The sequence below is a fragment of the Vanacampus margaritifer genome, chromosome 2 (assembly GCF_051991255.1).
Source record: "Vanacampus margaritifer isolate UIUO_Vmar chromosome 2, RoL_Vmar_1.0, whole genome shotgun sequence".
NCBI lineage: Eukaryota > Metazoa > Chordata > Actinopteri > Syngnathiformes > Syngnathidae > Vanacampus > Vanacampus margaritifer.
The window spans coordinates 10096671-10116991 of NC_135433.1; the positions used below are offsets into that span (position 1 = coordinate 10096671).

General features: G+C 40.5%; 1 protein-coding gene across 3 annotated transcripts in view; it reads right to left on the reverse strand.

The window, feature by feature from the left end:
* Positions 1 to 20321, reverse strand: part of mgat5b (alpha-1,6-mannosylglycoprotein 6-beta-N-acetylglucosaminyltransferase B) — a 58508-nt gene that overhangs the window by 25061 nt on the left and 13126 nt on the right. For 2 of the 3 annotated variants that reach the window (XM_077558794.1, XM_077558793.1), the window contains exons 3-8: positions 19155 to 19299; positions 15354 to 15463; positions 11154 to 11227; positions 9810 to 9977; positions 6561 to 6725; positions 4547 to 4716 (exon numbers count right to left, since the gene is read on the reverse strand). In XM_077558794.1, coding sequence (XP_077414920.1) covers positions 4547 to 4716; positions 6561 to 6725; positions 9810 to 9977; positions 11154 to 11227; positions 15354 to 15463; positions 19155 to 19299 — 832 coding nt within the window. The remainder of the gene's footprint in view (positions 1 to 4546; positions 4717 to 6560; positions 6726 to 9809; positions 9978 to 11153; positions 11228 to 15353; positions 15464 to 19154; positions 19300 to 20321) is intronic. The other variant, XM_077558795.1, reaches the window with a different exon arrangement.

Sequence of the window (20321 nt, forward strand, 5' to 3'; positions counted from 1 at the left end):
TAGGATATACACTTTATAGTGATCAAGATGAGTCTGTACAATATAGTAAATGGGGATGGTGCAGTGGAGCATGTGGCCAGCTTGTGACCAAAAACTCACAAACAAACAAAAAGCTCACTATGGCACTATACAGTTCATATATTAAGCGTTCTTAACAAGTGTACTGCATAGTGCCATAGTGAGCCTCTTCCCAAACCATGGGTGGCAAAGCTAAGAGTAGGAGATGTAAATAGAGCTGAGCCTGAGGGAATCTGTGGGAGCACAACCCACATAACGATAAGTCAATTTAATAGCAAGTGGGCGAGTAAAAATAGGGAATTGTGAGATATGTATGAATATTACTCAGTAACAATCAAGCAAAATGGATTTACAAATGTTACTTATGACTGAGCAATTTAGAAATGCAATTTATACAAGTGGGATGTATTGTTTATATCAAGCAAGTCACAAGCAAGCCTGTGGGAAATGTGTGTGCGTGGGTTTCAAGGAAGTCGCCACCAATTTTCAAGCAGGTCGTAGGTCAAGTAATAAAACCTTGCTCAGTCACAACATAAATTGGACTGTATTTTGTCACTGATCATAACACAAAAAAGTACATTTATACCGCTAAAAATTACACGAGCACACAAATGTATACTTCCATCTCTAAAAATGAAATAATTTAAGAGAATGAAATAAAATTCAGTTTTTCGTGCTTTATGAAAAAAAAATGACTTGGACTTATTTTACAGGGATGTGATTTGACCAAAGTGAAATTATCTGAAAATTTAGCCGGGGGTCTGGGGGCCGCTGGCACCCAGCTAGGTCCAGGGCAGTGCCCTGGTGGGGGGACAAGGGGAGCGAAGCCCCCCGGAGCTCATGGGTTTTCCGTGTCTTTAAGTGCTTTCAATGCACTCACATGACAAAGAAATAGACAAAACAACAGCATAAATTTTCAATGTATATTGAACTATCCCATATAAAATGGCAGTTTTAGTCAACTCAAAATCAGTCACATTCAAAAACATTGGACTGCCTTTGCTTTTAAAAACTATCACTGAGAATATCATCATATCTAACTAATGTGATTACTAAGTTAACACATAAATAATGTTGAAGAGTTCAAATTTCATGAACAAATAATTGTATCATGACCAAATGAAAAGTAACTCATATTAGAGCATACCACAAATGTCTTTGTTATAGCAGAAGATGTTATCTGTCGGAGTCATGTGCATACACAATGAACTACTAGAAAAAAAAAAAAAAAATCGGATTTTTTTTTTTTGGGGGGGATAAAAAAAAGCGGAATTCCGCGAATTAGCGGAAAAATCACATCCCTGTATTTTATGATGTTCAGTCAAGTTGGCGTGCAGTAGTCTACGGGGGTCTTGCCATATCAAATATGGCAGACGCCAGTCAAGGTTATGTCTATATGTGTACAAGTCTATCCCTAAATCGTGATCACATTTTTTTTAAATTTCTAATCTATCACTTTCTTGTCCTTTCAATTAAATGCATAATTGGCATGACGATTAGTTAATATTTGGTGAGCTAAACTGCAAAGCTAACCTAGCAAGCTTAGCTTCATAGTTCACACAGCTATCTTAACAGTGTTTGAGATCAAGATAGATGCTATATACATTAAGTTGTGTCTTGTACCTTCCAGTTTTTCCAATTTCATCAAAAAACCCTTGAATAAAAATGTACGGGATTGATCTTTGGTGCTTCCCACATGACACTTGCTCAATGAGTCATACTAAGCCCTCTTCTCATGGCGTAACCCAATAGTGGCGGGGTTAACTGGTTGACGGCAAGCATAACACTAAACATCTATCAAAAACGAAAGGCTCACTACATTGAAAGACACACAGAATGGCTTGTGAAGTCACAGAGTTCAAGACAAAGTGGAGTCTTTCATAAGTTTGAGCCAAGCAAGCCGCAAGTCATAAAATCAGCAAATCGAGTCGAGGCCAGTCCGACTCATATGGCTCGAGTCCCCCCATCTCTGATATATAAACTGACTACATCCCAAAGAGGTTGATAAATCCACTTGGCTTCAATTTCAGCCTCCCCATTATATTTCCCCTCAGGCTGCACATTTTATTTCCTGATGAATAGAGTCCAGAGGAATGCTATGCTGCCTGCATCTATAAATGTTTATTTACTAACAAGCTATCCACTGTGTGTCTCGAAAGCAAAATCTGTTGATACACAAACACAGGACATTAGCAGTTAGGATTTAACAACCCTAACCATGGCATATGTTTGTTTGGCATTTGCTTTCTGGTTCAACTGGCCCAATTCCAATATTTATCATGCCATGTGGCGTAAACATTGATAATGCAGCCTTGTTGTTTTCACGAACCCTTCCACAGGAGTCATTTTGTCAGAGTAAAATAAGAACTAGTACTGCATAGAGTTAGGATCGCACAAAAATATTGCTAATAATCAATAAGTACTGAATAATTTGGTTTCACCATTAAAGTCAAAAGGGTCTTAATAGGAATGTCCACCCCTTACAATAATGACGACCGCTGTTGCTCATCCTCAGTGAACAAACTGATGACAAACAAATAAGACATGCCATTAAGTTTATTTTTCACAATCAGGAAACACAATTTATTTCAATCTGCCAATACCCCTGCAGAGTGAACGATGATGTAAACACACCCATTTCTACCCCAAAATACATCTGCTGTAAAGCAAAACTACAGGGTGCAAAGACCAGTAAATGAGTTAAATCTTATTTCTTTGTCACAGCTGCTCCTCACTCAGTTCATTTGTGCAGACAGGTTTTCTGAGGTGTTGAGTAAATGTAAATACAATCATATTGTATGCGAGTCCATTTTTATAGTCAACCCCCAATTTTTTTGGGACAATAATATGTTCTATGCAGCCCCACTAGTCTAAATACATTATTCTGGTTAATATTGCATTAGTGAAATATGAGTTAAGCAGCAAAATCCAGCCGTTTTTATCAATATCAGAAGGCAGCCATTTTGCCACTCGTTGTCGAGTGAAAATGGCATCACAGTTGCTCAGGGCTCAGGTAGCAACCAATCACAGCTCACCTTCAGAAAACAGGTGAGCTGTGATTGGTCGTTGCCTGAGCCCTGAGCAACAGTGATGTCATCTTAAGTCGACAGCAAGTGACAAAATGGCCGCCCTGAGCTGGATAAAAACGGCTGGATTTTACTGCTTAACTCATATTCCACTAACGCAATATTAATCAGAATGTCATGTTTAGACTAGTGAGGTCACGCATAACATATTATTGTCAAGGAATTTTTAAGGTTGACTTCCACTTTAAATAAAATAATAAAAATCTGATCAAACGCTAAATCAGAATTGGAAGTTTAATTCAAGCCTGGAGATCAAGTGTTTGTGCCCATGTTAACTTATAGAATTATCTTAACTGTTATGGAAGTGTTACCAAAGGAGTTCGCCTGCCACGAATCGACACATCATGACATCAATTAGTGAGGTAAATAATAGTGTGGCCAGCTGTAGGCCCATAACATTCCCACTGCGGCATATTTCCCACCTCGCGGATCTCCCGGCTGCCCTTATCAAAGCACCTTTTCCTCCCAGCCTGATATTGAAGCTCAAAGGGCAGCCCAAACTCATTAATGTCTTTGCCTCTTCTCTACAGCAGTGGGTACTTTGCTCACTAACAAGCGCGCATTATCATCAGCCTGTCTGCACCGGCTTCTCACCGCCCACAGAAAATCAAATATTGCACACAGGCGTTCTCCCAAAGGTGCAGACATTCTGAAAGATCACGGACCTGCCGGTTATCTGAACTCCTCCTATTGCACCTCGCGAGTATGACAATCGATCAAGTCTTAGATTTCAAGATGAAACCCATGAAATGCACGTCTACTTGGAAGAAGTGTTGTGCGCGTGTGTTTGTGTGCCCCATGTCAAGCAACAAGCCCGTTATCACTCTCGAGTCAGTGAGCTGCAGCAGGGGAGGAGGTGCATAAACTGCAGTGATGCTGTCAAACCCTCGGGGGAAAATGCTCTTTGCAGGAAGTAGGAATTATGAATACTGGTGTGAGGTGCATGTGGGAGAAAAAGGTGATCACAAAACTATGTGAGAAACAGCACCATGATTGGACTGTTGATTGCTTTCAGAGAACAGTCAGTCGATAATGAGTCATTTTCTTTGAGTAAACAAATGTTAGACGAAGTTAACGATCCACACTGTCATGAATTGTTTAATAAACAGCCGCACAAAATTATTGGCAAACAGAAGAAAAAGCAGTACGTCATTTTCGATGTGGCGGCAGGTAAATAGGAGCGCTAGCTACGATTATAATTTAAATGAGTTAAATAATAAAACGAAAATATAATATTATAATGAAAACAATACAAATTATATGTATACAGCTGTGCTTGAAAGTTGACACATGGGCATGTGACTTTTGGTGACCATTCATTTTTGTGTCGTCTGACCACGTCTATGCATTTTACAGCTCTCCATTTGTATTCACCATTCACCATCTAAAACTTAAGCATACGTGATAATGAACATAAAAAGTGGGTGGGGGTCAGTACATACCCGTGGAGCTCCTTGACAGAAACAGAGATCTTGAGGTCGTGTCCAAGCACATAGAGAGCTGTGAGGATGTCGGCCCACTGCACCATCTCACCCAGCGGACCTCCTTTAAGCACCTTAGGGCTGAACATATCACCGGACTCCTCGGTCAAAAATCCCACGTGGACAAGAATCTGTATTCGGACGAATAATAGCCGAGGAAAGGATAGTGAAGCAGACTAAAGAAAGTATTTGTTGCTGCAAGTTACATAGTTGGATTTCTGGGGAAGTGTTATTCCAAATTCTTCTTGCTAGTATTTTAGGATTTTTCTGTCTAGACGAGATGTGCTCCACCATGGGGAGGAAGTGATGTGTTCACATACTTTATGCTTCAGAGGATTCCCAGGCAACCTACTGCTGTGAATACAGTCATGTCAGATTTAAAATCTAACTGTATGTCGAATGAAAGTGATGGAGCCAAACAGGCAAGTTTATCAAGATAAGATGAATAATTTGAAGACACACAGAGCACTTTTCTCTTTTAACTTAAACAAAGAGATTGAAGCTTTTGGTGTAGCATGTTTTTTTTTACTCTGTTTTCACACACGTCCGTCGTTTTTATTGCTTACAGTTATTTTAAAGGGATACTTGACTCATTGAGCCAATTTTAACAGTAAGAAGATACTATTTGTCTATTGTTAATATGATAACTATTATTTTTGATGAACAATTATTACAGCTAATAAGCTAATTTTGCCACTTGCTGTCGACTGAAGATGGCAAAACCTGCGCTCAGGAAACAGGTAACGACCAATCAAGGCTCAGTTTGCTGACTAAACCCAGAAAATAGGTGAGCCGTGATTGGTTGTTACCTATTTCCTCAGCACAAGTGATGTCATCTTCAGTCAACAGCAAGAGGGGAAAAAAATGTTTTTAAAGGTATTATTATATATATTCTGGACAAAATATTCTCTTCTTACTGTGAAAAATGCTGCAATGAGGCAAGTGTCTCTTTTAAGTGTTGAAAAGCTGAAGCCTACATAAAATAAACGGGTCAAAAGTAACCTAACTATGGGTCAAAAATGGACCCATCCTCTACTTGAGTCGATTTGACCCAACTTTGAGTCAAGAAATGGGTCTTTCAGCATAAAACAATTCATAAATATTGATCAGATGCTTTACATACTTGGGTCAAAAAATTGGGTCATTTTGTATAAAACAATCCAGAAAGTTGGGTCAAATTGACCCATAAAGTGTATCGGTCCATTTTTGATACATAATTGTTCTATAACTGTTTTTAGAGTGTATCCCAAATAACTTTTGGCTTGATTTGTTTTTTTGTTTTTCATTCTGGATCGGTCACTAGTTAATCACAGAGCACATATCAACAACCATTTACATGTGGGAGCAAACCTCCCAGAAAACCTGTACAGAACAGAGATAGAAGCTTCACACAGAAAGATCAGAGTCGAGATTCTCACCCTGCACACTCACATGCTCCGCCATGAGTCTTGATTCCAAACAGTGTCATATAAGTGGCCCCCCTCACACTAAACACACTCTTGAAACACAATTACAAAAAATTGCGGGCTTTCTCAAGTCTTTGGGAAGACTGAACCATCAGTCTTTCAGTTACTAGACAGCCACCACACCATCAAAAACAAGTGTTCCAATTCCAAAACATCACTGGTATCATTTAAACAACTGTAAACCAGCAGGTTTACAGCCACTGACTTTTCCTCAGAGGGTTTTCACTGAATCACGCTGCAGAGCTGTCAGAAGTGAAAGTTTAGCCAATCAATGCCTGATACAATTAAGACAACTGATACAATTAAGGAAAGGAAACTTGATTGGCAGAGCCATTTTGGTCCAGACACTTCATAGACAAGAATATGGTCAGAACTGTCTCAGTGTTTGTTGAAACAGTATTAAGACACTTCACTGAAACCAAGTGAACCACTTGAAGTCTCACGTCATCTGCTCATGGAACCGCTTGAGTGCGGATTCATTTTTAAGTGTGCAAATCCTCCACGCTCACCCGCTTGTCGTCCCTCCAGTGGCTGCGCAGCTTGTCATCCAGCCGTCGAGCGGCGGAGGCCCACTGTGCCGCCAGTCTGCGTATGCGTCTCTTCATGAAGTTCAGAGACTCCTTCCCGGTTCCCACCTGCTCCAGCAGAGCGCCTGTGTCAAACCGGAAAGCAGCCTGGAGGACATGAGTCATTGTTAATCTTGTAACTGATTCGCCTGTTTTCACACAACAATTTTTCATTTCTTCAAGCCAATCGTGAGCCATTATCTTCATATGAAAAACATCAAGGATTATGGCTTGCGCTGAAGGGGAGTGGGATTTTTATGCAAAATCCTGCAATGAAATTGATATCATTTGCTTTTAATACAAATTCGGCTGTTTGATTGAAGACAATAGGGGAATTTTAAGACTAAATTAGGCACAGAAAGATGGTGGTGTCTATTTCAAGCTACCCGCGGGTCAGACCTTACTAACGGGATGTCTTGATTTATTACAGGCTCATCCTCATAAATAGTCAGCCCATATTATACACTCTTCTTCCTCAGTGGAATAGCGACCATGACCAGCATGTGCATAAATCAGAATTTTAGACGCAAGTGTAAAGGCAGCAAAATTTTTACAAGCCATAACATTTGGGACACCAGCTCAAAATCATCTTAACGCACAAAAGGGCATTGCTTGACATCTATTAACAGTTCACACTCGGAAAAAAATACAGATTTGAACTTGGTGTATATGCAAAGTAAAATTGTCTAACTATAAATGTGCATGTCGTCGATGAGCCAATTGGAAATCCCTCACATGTTTTTTTTTATTCCTTTATATGGGTGATAGAAGTTCTAGAAACGAATGATTGCTAATTCAATACATCAATGTGTCATTCAAAACTGAGCATTATCATCTTTGTGCTGAATGTCATAAGAAAAGGTGCTTACTGTTTTACTGTCTCACACATATCAGGGATGTGATTTGACCAAAGTGAAATTATCTGAAAATTTAGCCGGGGGTCTGGACATTGGACTGCCTTTGCTTTTAAAAACTATCACTGAGAATATCATCATATCTAACTAATGTGATTACTAAGTTAACACATAAATAATGTTGAAGAGTTCAAATTTCATGAACAAATAATTGTATCATGACCAAATGAAAAGTAACTCATATTAGAGCATACCACAAATGTCTTTGTTATAGCAGAAGATGTTATCTGTCGGAGTCATGTGCATACACAATGAACGACAAAAAAAAAAAAAAAAAAAAAAAAAAAAAAAAAAGATTTTTTTTTTGGGGGGGGGGGGGATAAAAAAAGCGGAATTCCGCGAATTAGCGGAAAAATCACATCCCTGACATATACATTGAGGTAGTGTTAATTTTATCCGCCATTTTTAAATTTAATCTGCGGGGCCCGGGGGTTGTGCCTTGGCACTGCCGTGGCCTAGGGGGCCCTGGGGAGTTGTGCTTGCTCTGTCGACGGCTCCCCTCTTTGGTGGAGGTTTTCATGCATGCCAGATCCACCACACCAGCATCTACCAAAAATTCTAACACAATCTGCTTCTTCCTCTGGTCGTTGAATCAGTGGAGTCTGTGGTTCTCACTCTGCTTCATCTATCCTTCCTTTCCTCAGCCTTTTCTTTGGTCTCTTGAGGTCTCCCTAATTTGTTGGAGTTTACATGTTTCTGGGGTTAGTGAAAGATTCTGGTTGGTAACCTGGTGGGTATAGTAGGTGATGTCTGGTTGGAGCTGGATTTCACTTTTCTTTCTTTTCTTTGATCCTTCCTCGGGTCTCCCGACAACTTCACGACTCTCGCTGGATTTTAAAGTATTCGGTTTAGGTGAATGGTATGGGATTTTTAATAGGTTTTAGGTGAATTAATGAGTACACACTCACTCGCACACGCATATGCACACACACCCACACACTCATGCATATACTCACGCAAATACAAAAAAAAGAAAAAGGAGGAGAAAAAGAGAGAGAGAGAGCAATGATGATGACATGCCGAATCGGTAAGATTACCGAATGAACAATACTGTGCTCTCTCAGGAAAAAAAAAAGTATATCAATAAGTGGCTACTATGGCTCCATGCTATGAGCTAGTAAATTAACCCAGCATTAGTTGGCGGTGGGATTAACATTATTGGCACGTTATAGCCATTGGATTAATGTTACGTTATAACTATAATTTACTTCTTTTTTTTAACCTTTCACCGTGAATCCACCTCCTGTCTGTCCCATGTGTTTGTTTGTGCATGTTGCACTCGCTAGCTGCAAATTTGAAAGGGTGTGTGTGTAAGTGACAGATAAGCAGAGACAAGATGTTACAAAATCAAATAATTTTCATCTTTTTTTTGTTCATAAACTAAAATGTCCATAGATTTTAGTCCTGTTTTTATTAAGTGAAGTACATTTTTGTCTCGTCTTTATTAGTCAACAGAAATTTATACTGATTTAGTCCCAGGTATTGTTTATTAATGAAGCTTTTAGTCTAGTCTAGTTTTAGTCTGGTGAAAAATGTGTGCCGACGAAATGATTTTTGTTTAGTTTTCGTCGACGAAATTAACACTACACTACGCAACACTATATGCGTGGCTCTCCTGTACTGTCACAATGAAGGTAACTCTCAAGGGCAACGTGTGTATAGCACATCCACATACAGAGTGCCCAAGGGATGCATCGAACTGAGTTGAGCCTGCAGTCATACAGTCATGTGCAAAAGGGAGGGCTGCAGACTGACTCGACATCAGGATTCATCGCGGAGGCGACCCAATCCTCAGGAGACAAACGTTCATGTGAGAGGAGAGGCTAAACAGGGAGCTGGACCTTTAGCAATAATTGCACTTGAAATGCATCATTTGGTAGTGGTGACAATGGAGATGCAATGACACCAGGGTAAAGACACCAGGGAATGGCAGCTAGTGTTTTCCGGAAAGATGCTGTGCTGCACATTTGGCCTGCCGGGATGTTGTTGATCATAAATTAAAGCTATGGATTGATTTAAGAAGTGATAAATGCTTGGCTTTACCTCAACCATTTAAAAGCATGCTGCAGAAACAGGCACAGGCCCAAATGTCCAAAGGTAGAAGAACAGCTAGATGTTTAGTATTCTGCTCTACTTAATTTTCCTTGTCATTTTGAAATATTCGCTCCCGACAGCTCTCACACTGGCAGCGCTGTTCCCAATTGCTTATGCTTTCCAGGACAAAGACTTTGCAGGGGTCATAAATTTTATCCCTGTACATCGGTGCTTTGTTCCATACTTGTTTTCTGGGTGGAGGCTTCAAGGTGGGCGTCGCAGTCTGGTTCCTCCAAGCCAGCGGGGGGCAGAACCACTCCACCTCGCTCAGGTAGATGAGAAAGGAGCAGTCCGAGCCGTCTACTCCATAAAAAGCATAGCACGGGTCAGAGGTCCACCGAGCACGCATCCACTGGAGCACACATAAAAATATTTGAAAATGTATTAGAGAACTGGCTTCTTTTGAGGAAAAACTGACAAGAAGGGCAAACATGCAAAGGCTCAACTTCTCAAGGAACACAGGGCTACGCCTACTCTTGACAAGTGCAGGCAAAATTCTCTCTGACCCTCCACATCCTGGTCACCACCTCTTCCAGCTTCATCCCTCATGTAGGCACAATTAAACTATGCACATTACAACCAGTGGACATTCCAGCAGCTTCTTCCATCCTGCCATCAATTCCCTAAACAGTTTAATTAAAATTCCATAGTGACACCTTGCAAATATTTGCCAAGTTTGCACTTTCATGTATGACAGTATTACCGTGTTGATTATTGTACGTAGCTTTAGCCCTCTACATAGTTTTATAATTGCCATCAGCATCATTATTCCCCAACACTAAATACGTAATTGTACTAAATGGTGGTATTTGACAATTATATATCAAAGTTGTTTGGGGGTGGGGGTTGTCGTGAGCATTGTTTATTTACTAATACCGTGGTACATTGATTGACCTCAATCCGTTCCATTTGTTCCAACATAATTTATTCATATAAGTAATAAATTACCCCCTTAAAAATTAATTGAAATGTCATTAACCCATTCCAGTACAACCACCCCCCCAAAAAAAACCCATCATGTTTTGAAAGAAGAACAATACCACCGTGCTGTGTAAAAACAATTAAACAAAAGACACTGAAAGGGGCCAAACTCCTTTCATAAAGCGTAATGACTGTATGTACTATAATATTCATGTGTTGTAATGGGCATGGCCTAGTGAGTGATGTTCAGTTCAGACAATAGTTTTGAGCTAAAACAGCTCTTTGGGAGTGTTCATATTTTGTATTTGTGTGTCGTAAGTTACCGCATGTAATTACAACTGTGAAATGTAAGCCTTTTATTGCATAGTATGTCTGTAGTACAACTGCTGTTTGAGAAAAGCTGAATCAGTGGCTACAGCCACAGGCTATTTGGAACCTATTGCCACCTGAAATGTGTCAATCTTGACAACCCCAGAACACCACAAGGAGTGTTCATCTCAGATCGCATTAAACGAAATCTTGGCTGCACCGAGATGGACAGGGGAGAAAAAAAAGTGTTTTTCTGTGTGCCAACCAGTTTAGGAATCTACACTCTAGGCAAACTTACATCCATCTTGCTGGGGCAGTCAGGATAATGAGGGTCTTTAGGAATGTCACATTGTCCGAATGTTCCTTCCCTAGCTGGAGACAAGAAAAGTGGGTGGTTATCAGAGCTTGTACGCACACACGCCACATCTCTCTCGACCTCATTTCAGCCAGCGTCAAAGGATTTAACTGTGTAATTTTGCTTTTTTCCTTTGGCTTTGAGTGACATTTTCTGAAAGGGATGTGGTAAGAAAAAAAAGGAAAAGTGAGAAGAGACCAAGAAGAATATCCTGCAGAAGTTAATGTCAATGACACATTGAAGTAAGGGGCATCGCATTCAAAGTGGAAAGACTCCAACTCATTACATTACAGAGTCTTTCGGTGTCATGCCCGTTGAACATCAGCAGTCTTACGGATGACTTAGCAGAACTTTTCTTTATCCGTTAAGCGATGGTTAGTACTGTTACTGGCTTTTTGCCCCATTGCCAGCTCTCAGGCATCGCACCCCAACTTTCGCTGATGTTGGCATCTTCTGTGACAGGTATTTGAGGAGCAGTGAATGAAGCTGTACTGCTCTCTGTTTACACGGAGGTTCGGCTGAATTTTGCATAAACAGTATGAACACTCGTGTGAAACATACAAAGGCCTCCAAGTAGCCAAAATCTAACATGGTTCCGCTTCTGATCTTTATTAAAGTTAAGAGAGTGTTTAAAAAGTGTTTCAATATTTGCTTCTTTTGATACTTGTATGACAATTAATGCTGTTAAAAGTTCCTTAACGGGACAGTGTCTCTTATTTAGTGTCAGCTAGTGGTGAACAGATCAATATATCGTTTTTTAAATATAATCGTAGGTTTAGTCATCGCTAATTGTGTTACATAGGTCGCGGTGTGACTTACAGGAGGCTGACATCTTTTGGTTTTTCTTTTTTAAGACAAAAAAAGTTTGTGCTTTACCTTGACTAGTTTCGGCGACGACTGCTGCCTTCCTCAGAAGCTGTCAAACTGACAGTTGTGACGTGTCTTATCAGCTGATGTTCCTAGGCGTAACCGGCGTGGCGGAGCCGTCATGTGACGCTCCACGCCGACTACGCCCTCCGTGGCTCGATGATCTCCAGAGAAGTGGATCCCATGTGTGGGAAAGTTGAAAAGTTTCTTCGGGGGGGTACGTGTGGCTGGTGGGGGGGGGGGGGTGTCTGGGGGTTTGGGGGCCTGGGGCTGGGTTGTGGTGGATGGGGGGGCCGGGGGGTCAAGGGGGGAGCGGGGGCTGTGGGCCGGTGGGGTGCCTGGCGGGCCTGCCGTGCTCCATCCTGCTGCGTTGGGTGGGGGGCACGGGCCGTGTTGGGGTGGGGGGCGCTCCTGGCTCCTGGGTTTGCTCTCCGGCCGGTGGCCCCTGCGGGGCCCGGGGGTTGTCCCTTGGCAATGCCATGGCCTGGGGGGGCCTGGGGGGTTGTGCTTGCTCTGTCCTGGCCGGGGTCGACGGCTCCCCTCTTTGGTGGAGGTTTTCATGCATGCCAGATCCACCACACCAGCATCTATCGAAATTCAAACACAACCTGCTTCTTCCTCTGGTCGTTTAATCGGTGGAGGCTGATGTCTGTTGATCTCACTCTGCTTCATCTATCCTTCCTTCCTTTCCTCAGTTTCTCCTTTGGTCTCTTGAGGTCTCCCTGATTTGTTGGAATTTAGATGTTTCTGGGGTTGGTGAAAGACTCTGGTTGGTAACCCGGTGGGTAGTAGGTAAAGTCTGGTCGGTGCTGGATTTCACTTTCCTTTTTTTCTTTGATCCTTCCTCAGGTCTCCTGACAACCTCACGACTCTAGCTGGTTTAGGTGAACGGTATGGGATTTTTAATAGGTTTTAGGTGAACTAATGAGTACACACTCACACACACACACACACACACACACACACACACACACACACACACACACGCACACGCACACGCACATGCACATACAAAATAAAAATTTAACAAAAAATTAATAAAAATAAAAAAAAGAGCAATGATGATGAAATTAAGTAAAATTACCGAATGAACAATACTGAGCTCTTAAGAAAAAAGAAAAAGAAAAAAAAAGAAAATAAGAAAAGTTTCTTCGGGCCTGTTTAGTGTGTCCGGTCCCCGTTTCCTGATCTCTATTACTTATTTTATCCATCTTTGGTATTTTTTGTTATTATGTTCCAATGATGCTAGCTTTGTCCCAGTCTATGATAGGGTTTTCTCGTTTGCAGTAATCTGATGTGGCGGATTTTAGGTTTTCTTATGTGGCCCTTTCCTTTTCTGCTCTGGTGTAATGTGTTGCTGTTTGTTTGTCACATTCCTTTTGGTGTTCTTTTTTTCTAATGTTGAAAGATCTTCCTGTTTCCCCAACAAAGGTTTTATTGCAGGTTTTGCAGGGTATTTCATATATGACATTGCATTGCATTTATTGTCTGGATGTATATTGTTAGTTTTTTGCGTGGCTTAATTATTGTACCTCTATATTGTGTTTTCTCATTGCTCGCTGTATTTGTTCTGTGACACCTCTAATATATGGTAATGTGAGGGAGGGCGAAGTCGTCACAACTGTCAGTTTGACGGCTTCTGAGGAAGACGTCAGTCGTCGCCAAAACTAGCCAAGGTAAAGCACAACCTTTTTTTGTCTTGAAAAAGAAAAAACACAAGACGATATAGATTTGTAGACAAGATTAAAAAAAAAAAATAACCAGGAGGCTGACATGTTTCGCTGACATGTTTCGCCGCCATCTTTCTGCTACAGACACCCGAAGGAAAATAACTTCGCCAACATAGTTAGCCTGTGGTGGTGCGACCGCCGCTTACCTTCCACAGCTGGGGCCTGCAGGTGGTCATCGCTGAGTCCCGTCACCCGTGATTCGGACTCCCACCGCTGTCTCACTCTAATCGGCTAGCTGATTTTGTTAGCCGCTACAGCGTCTTCTTGCTCGCCAGTCTTGCGCGTTACCCCCGCTGCTCCTGCTCACTGGGTTGCTAGCTTGGTAGCTAACTCCAAAATAATAAATCGGTAGTAATTGGTGTAGCCTTGCGAAGTGTGGTCTCTGTGAGACTCTGCAGTGCACGTGCTTTAAAAAATGGTTCTGTTAACTCACCAATAGATGGCACTTAATAATACACTGTCCCTTTAAAACACTGCCTGTAGAGTGAATAAAAGTTTTATTTTGGTTGGACCAGGCAGCAAACTAATACAAATATAATCAGAGGTCAACCAGTGTCTATTCAAGTTTTGCATATGTGTACTTCATATTTTGGCCTAGTAGTTCTACTTGTTTTTCAACATAGGCAAATTAGGTAATATGAGCAGCTAGCAAGCTCATGCCAGTTATTGGCCTTACATGGCTCATGTGCTTAATGACCATGTCAGCGTTTATTATCCCAAGCCGCCTTTGCAGCGTCCTCCTTTTTTTCTGTTCCCTTCTCACTTAATTCACTCCATCTTTATCTCTCTGCACCTCCTTCCGTCTCCATCCATCCTTCTCCTCAAAGCCCCAGCACTTGTGAGCCCAATTAAGGGGAGCAGTTGCAGCTTCTCCCCCCATACAGTGCCTCATCAGTCACAAGGTCTTATTAGCATGATAGCGGCATGACTCAAAAAGAAACTTTCGGTAACACTGCACTTGGATCAAACTCATTTAAATGGTGTCAGACATTACGACACATTAACAAGACAGCATTGTTGGCTTGCTGTCACAAGGAGCAGCGTGAATTAAAAGGTGATTTTACGTTGTATCCGATGCAGAAATTGAAAGTGACAGCTAATGAAAACGCTGACAAAGCCACATCGCATTAGCTTGGAGGTCATTCATCATCGTGATTTAAATATCCCGCTTCAGCGTAGTAACGCTGTAACACTGGAGATTGTGCTGTGTGCATCACCTGAGTGCTTCCAGTTACAGCATGACACAAATGAAGGGTTCGCCATTTAAATGGGCAATGTGTCGTGAATAATGCCTGTCATGTTTTGTGAGCTCAGCCAGCAAGTGCAAGTTACTCATAAATTGTGCATTCAAGAACATTCAGACTTGACAGTTTGTCTTCCGTGGGCAGAGACGGAGAGGAAAGCGTTTTCCAAATTGCAAGGATTTGAAAAGGACGTGTGGGATTCATCTGAAGGGCTACCGCTTTATTTGACATTCTCAGGGTGTGGGAGAGCAGGACAGGTGTATGTATGTGTTTGCGTGAGTATGCTCAGATGTCAATCTCACCTCTTTTGCTTGCGATGCTGCGCTGTAGAATCTGCTCCACCCTCCCTGCCATGTCCGACATGTTCTGGGCTATGGCCTGGATCCGTTCCACCAGACCTATCGGCTGAATTCTGACACACACGCACAAAAGCGAGGACACGCACGTGCAATCACATATACTATTCCATAATAATTAGTGAGCAAAAATTACATGCTGCAAATAAGACTCCAAATACATTTGGCTTCATCCTGATTATTTTCAACATTATGAACTTAACTCTTTGACTGCCAGACGTTTTCAGAAAAGGGATGCCGTGGGTGCCAGCCGATTTAAGCATTTTGACTGATCTTTCAAGGGCCACAGAAAATTATGTGTTTGGACTATGGAAACACACATACTACCAAATGAAAGATTGGACTTTCATCTTTCATCAGAAAAAACAAGTTTGTTTCTACCTTATTCCGTTTTTCAGTAATCAACAATAGAAAATGGCTAGTTTCACCTTTGTTTTGAAACAAACGTCTTTTAACGTCTTTGGCACTCCTCTGTAGGATTTTACTAAACGTTATTTAACGTTTTTGGCAGTCAAAGAGTTAAAAAGTTTATTGAACAGACGTATAGTGAGACGTTCAAAAATCCCATAATCGTTGAGCATAATACACAAAATGTGTCTGTAACAGATCTGAAGATTCATCGATGCATACATGAGCGCAGATGAGAGTGTATTTGCAATATTAAAGTGGGGATTTCAAAAGACATGCATAATTGTCTAATTAATAACACTTAAAAACAATTTGTCAGGCGTTTTCATTAGCAAATGACTTTTTCATGACCACAGTAAATTCTAACAAGCAGAACTGGCTTTTGTGGATCTTGGCCTAGATAATGTAAAATGTGCTCTTACATTTTTAACATGTGGAAGAGTGGGAGTACTAAAGTATTAATAAATACCACAAACCTTTTCAGCCACACACACAATTTGTAATCAAATGTATGCGCTTGAATGATTCATACATGCCAAATATGTAAATGTATGTAATATATAAATTTTCAAATATGTTGTTTGTCTGTTAGTACAGACAAACAACATATTTGAAAAGGAGCAACTCGTAAATAATTGACTTTTTTTTTTCTGTCATCACCACAATACATCTTTCTTAAAATATCTACATTTTATTTGCTTTTATATGAATTTTATGCACGGTTTTATTCTTGATTATAACAATGATTTTTTTTTTGGGAGAATTTGTCATTACACACTACAACACTAAGACCTTAGTGTATAGTTTCCTGTGGCTCCTGCTGTGTGCTGCTATCCTCACTTTTTCACACGCTACGCGCAACAAGCGATAAATTGTCTAAACATGGCTCTTCTACTTTTAAAGAGTTCTTTTTAATGAGCTCCCTTGCTTTGCTTCTCTCTGAACATCTATTCAAAGTAATGGAATGGTGGTACTGTTGAGTTCTGTGGGCGCTGAGCTCATTTACATAACTACATTCAAACCTAGCAAAAGTTCGATTTTTCCTTACAATTCCAGGAAGACATTTTCGGAAAACATTGGCTTTTACCCTTTCGATCAACAGATTAGCAGAAATGAAACGCCATTCATGCAGACACACGTATGACAGGGACAATAAAATGCACACACACACACACACACACACACGCAGTGGAAGCGATAATGCAGCAGCACAACAGCTGTGTCTCTGGGGTCGCCGTTTATTAACCAGCTTCGTCAGAATAAATGGAGGCTGGCATTACAATCATTCCGAAAATTAGAACCACCAAATTGGTGGCTTTGCCACTCTAACATTTCCAATTTAGTCTATAAGGGGCCAATTAAATGTTTATTTGAAATCTACTGAATGAAAGCCATTAAGTATTTGGGATAGAATTGTTAGTCTAGTCTGTGTGCAGTATACTATAAGAAACTGGATGAAAAATAATAACAGGATTCAATTGCAACTTCTCACACTCAGAAACAGAGAGTTATATGATTATGCTGAGGACAATTGTTGAGCCACGCCAATGTTGCTGTGTGAGAGGCAGAATTCGGAATTCATTAAATGTTTTCCTGCGGGCTTCTAAAAAAGCAACCGTCCAGCTTTTGGGTCATTTCAGGTCACCTGAATCGTTACGACAGTACAATGTACTCCCAATAACAGGTGATTATGCAATTGTGTGCAAGCATGGCATTAAGGCAGAATAAAAAAAAATAAAAAAATGAATAAATGAATACTACCACGGTGGAAGCATGGTGGAAATAGCCAGTACAGAAAGAGGAGGGAGCCACTTTTACTCCAACCCATGAGTAGATTCAAGAATGAGAGGTCTGTTGCTGTGGCAACCACACTCAAATCTGGGCTGGAAGCTCCAGCGCTTCGTTAAAGACCAATACTCTCCAGAAGAAGAAAAAAAGAAAAAAAAAAAAAAAAAGACCAATACTCTTATTGTTGTCTTTGACTGCTTTGTGTTCACGTGTATCAGAGTTGAAGTTATTTTTACTTGATGAATGGGTATCTTTTAGCTGGAAATGACACAGGAAAGCGGCAAAAAATCATTTCAAATGACAGTTTAAACTGTAGAAATGTTCCACGTGCAAAATGAGCCATACGGTTTCAAAATATGTACATTTAATGTGCTCAATGTATAGTTAATTACATCCATTCAATCATTACATGTATCCTAACCTTTAATGAATTAAGGCACTTACTTCACATTTTGAAACAAAAAAGTCGCACAAAATAGAAGTGCTGAAATAATGACGATCTTGTCTGAACTCACTCACAAAAGTGTAATATTTGGGCCTGTTTATTTGTAGACAACGCTGATAACACTTGTAGGAAGCAATGACTTATTCCGTTGTGTGAATGGCAACAGTTAAATACACAGGGTAAATGTACTTTCTGCCATTTAACGTATGCTGCCATTGTTTATTTCAACAAGATTTGGTAAACAATTACTTCAGGTTTGGGTGATGAGATGAGAGCGAGCGAGAGAGAGAGAGCGGCATTATGTCATGTAATAGTATTTTATTACCTTGGATTTATCGACTCCTGGATTACAATGCGCACACTGTATGTTATATTTAGTTTATTTATTGAATGTTTGAGTCAAAGAGATGATTTCAAATATTGATTGTAGTAGTAATAGCAGGACAAGAAGATCTATCGACAGAGGTGGGCAATTTACAAAATGTTACTTGTCTGTCATTCGTCAGCAAAACAGGCACTTATGAAATGCCCTCCTCTGTCAAATCTAAAATAGTTGTGACAAACTGTGATGATGGAAGCGTGATTAAAATAACACGACGGACTGACAATTACAGTTTGGTTCAGCTTTAAAAAAATAAATAAAATAAAAATGACAGACTGACGATGACACAGGGTGCCCAGGGTGCTGACGAGTAATGAATGATCAACCGGCAACATTTTGTAAATTGCCCACCACTGACTATTGGTCCAATATGAGCTACAGTATGATTTAACACAAAAATATCACAGCCACTAAGCAATAGTCGTTTCGGAGAATTTACAACCATTATAAGAATTTATTGTATTAAATTTTGAATTTGTAATATTTGTTGCAGTTATTTAAATTAAACATGTTGTTATTTCTGTATTAGCTTCCCTTCCAATGTCTTAAGAATTGCCTATTGACTCCCCATCTTTTCAATGTGGAATCACCTGTCGCCATCAAATAGCTACAGTACAGGCTCTTAAAAGCTGCCAGGAAAGAAAAAAAATATTTGCTCCTATGAGATAAGTACAACGCTTGTACAGCTGAGACTGAAACAGAAAAGCAGACATGCTCGGTGTACCTGTCAAGGACGGAGGCTAGCTCATCCAACTTGTGGGTTTCAGTGCTGTTACCCAGTCTAGACAGAGTGTCCATCCGCTTCAGAATGACTTCCAGCATGTCGCTGATTTTCCTGAGCACGCCGCGAGATTCTTGACCACCAAATACTAAAAAGCAAGAAGAAGAAAATGACACATAGCAAAATGATAATTAAAGGGAAATGAAATCCAAGGAATATGTTTAATGACATTTAGTACCTCTGCCTTTAAAACTCCAGTAATAACACACACACAAAAAAACAAAATAAAGTTTATGCTACTGATTTAAATGAAATTCATTTTTATCATCACTGCAGCTAAAACACACCGAGGCCAGTCTTGTATTTTCCGCAGCTACTCTATGGTAAGTATTACAGAGTAGCTTTTTTTCCCCCCACTGTCCTTCATTATTAAATCAGCAGCTCACAGGGAGCCAGCATTCAAACAGAGGAGGTGAAAAGGCAGAATCAGCAATTTATTCTGACAGCATTGGTTTTGTTTTCTTGCTCGACTCAAATAATTAATGACCCGAGTGGTGGTCTTATGCTGTTAGCAAACACCTTGTCAATTTATTGGCCTACAGCAGCAGACAATAAGGTCAAAAGACTGCATTGCGATGTGTCGAGGTCCGAGCCCCGCACTGTTGTTTGAACGTACTAAGCTCTAAACGCTAATTAACACACAATAGCGTCAGTCGTCACGCGGGGGAGCATCCTTGCAGCGAAGAAATTACAAATTAGATCTAGCAGACGGCCACAGCGTATCCCACCAGAAATTAGCAGAATTTTTGCATGCACTCCCATAGATGAAAGCACAATTAAAATGATCGAGTTGATGGTTTTGCCCATAACCTTTTTATAAAAGTCATCAATCAAAATGAAATCAGAAATAATGCATAAAAAAAGCACATAAAGAAAAGCATCATAAAGTAATGTAAGTTAATCAATCTACATGTCTTTTCCTAATTAGGGTGACAGGTGTGGATGAGGCCTACCCCGGCTGACTGGAGAGAGGTGAGGTACATCCTGAATTGGCTTTCATTCATTTGCAAGGCACATTCAGACAAACGACCATCCACACTCAGATTCAAACCAATTGAGTTTTCAGAGCAAAGAAGCATGTTTTTGCAATATGGCAGAGAATGGCACGTA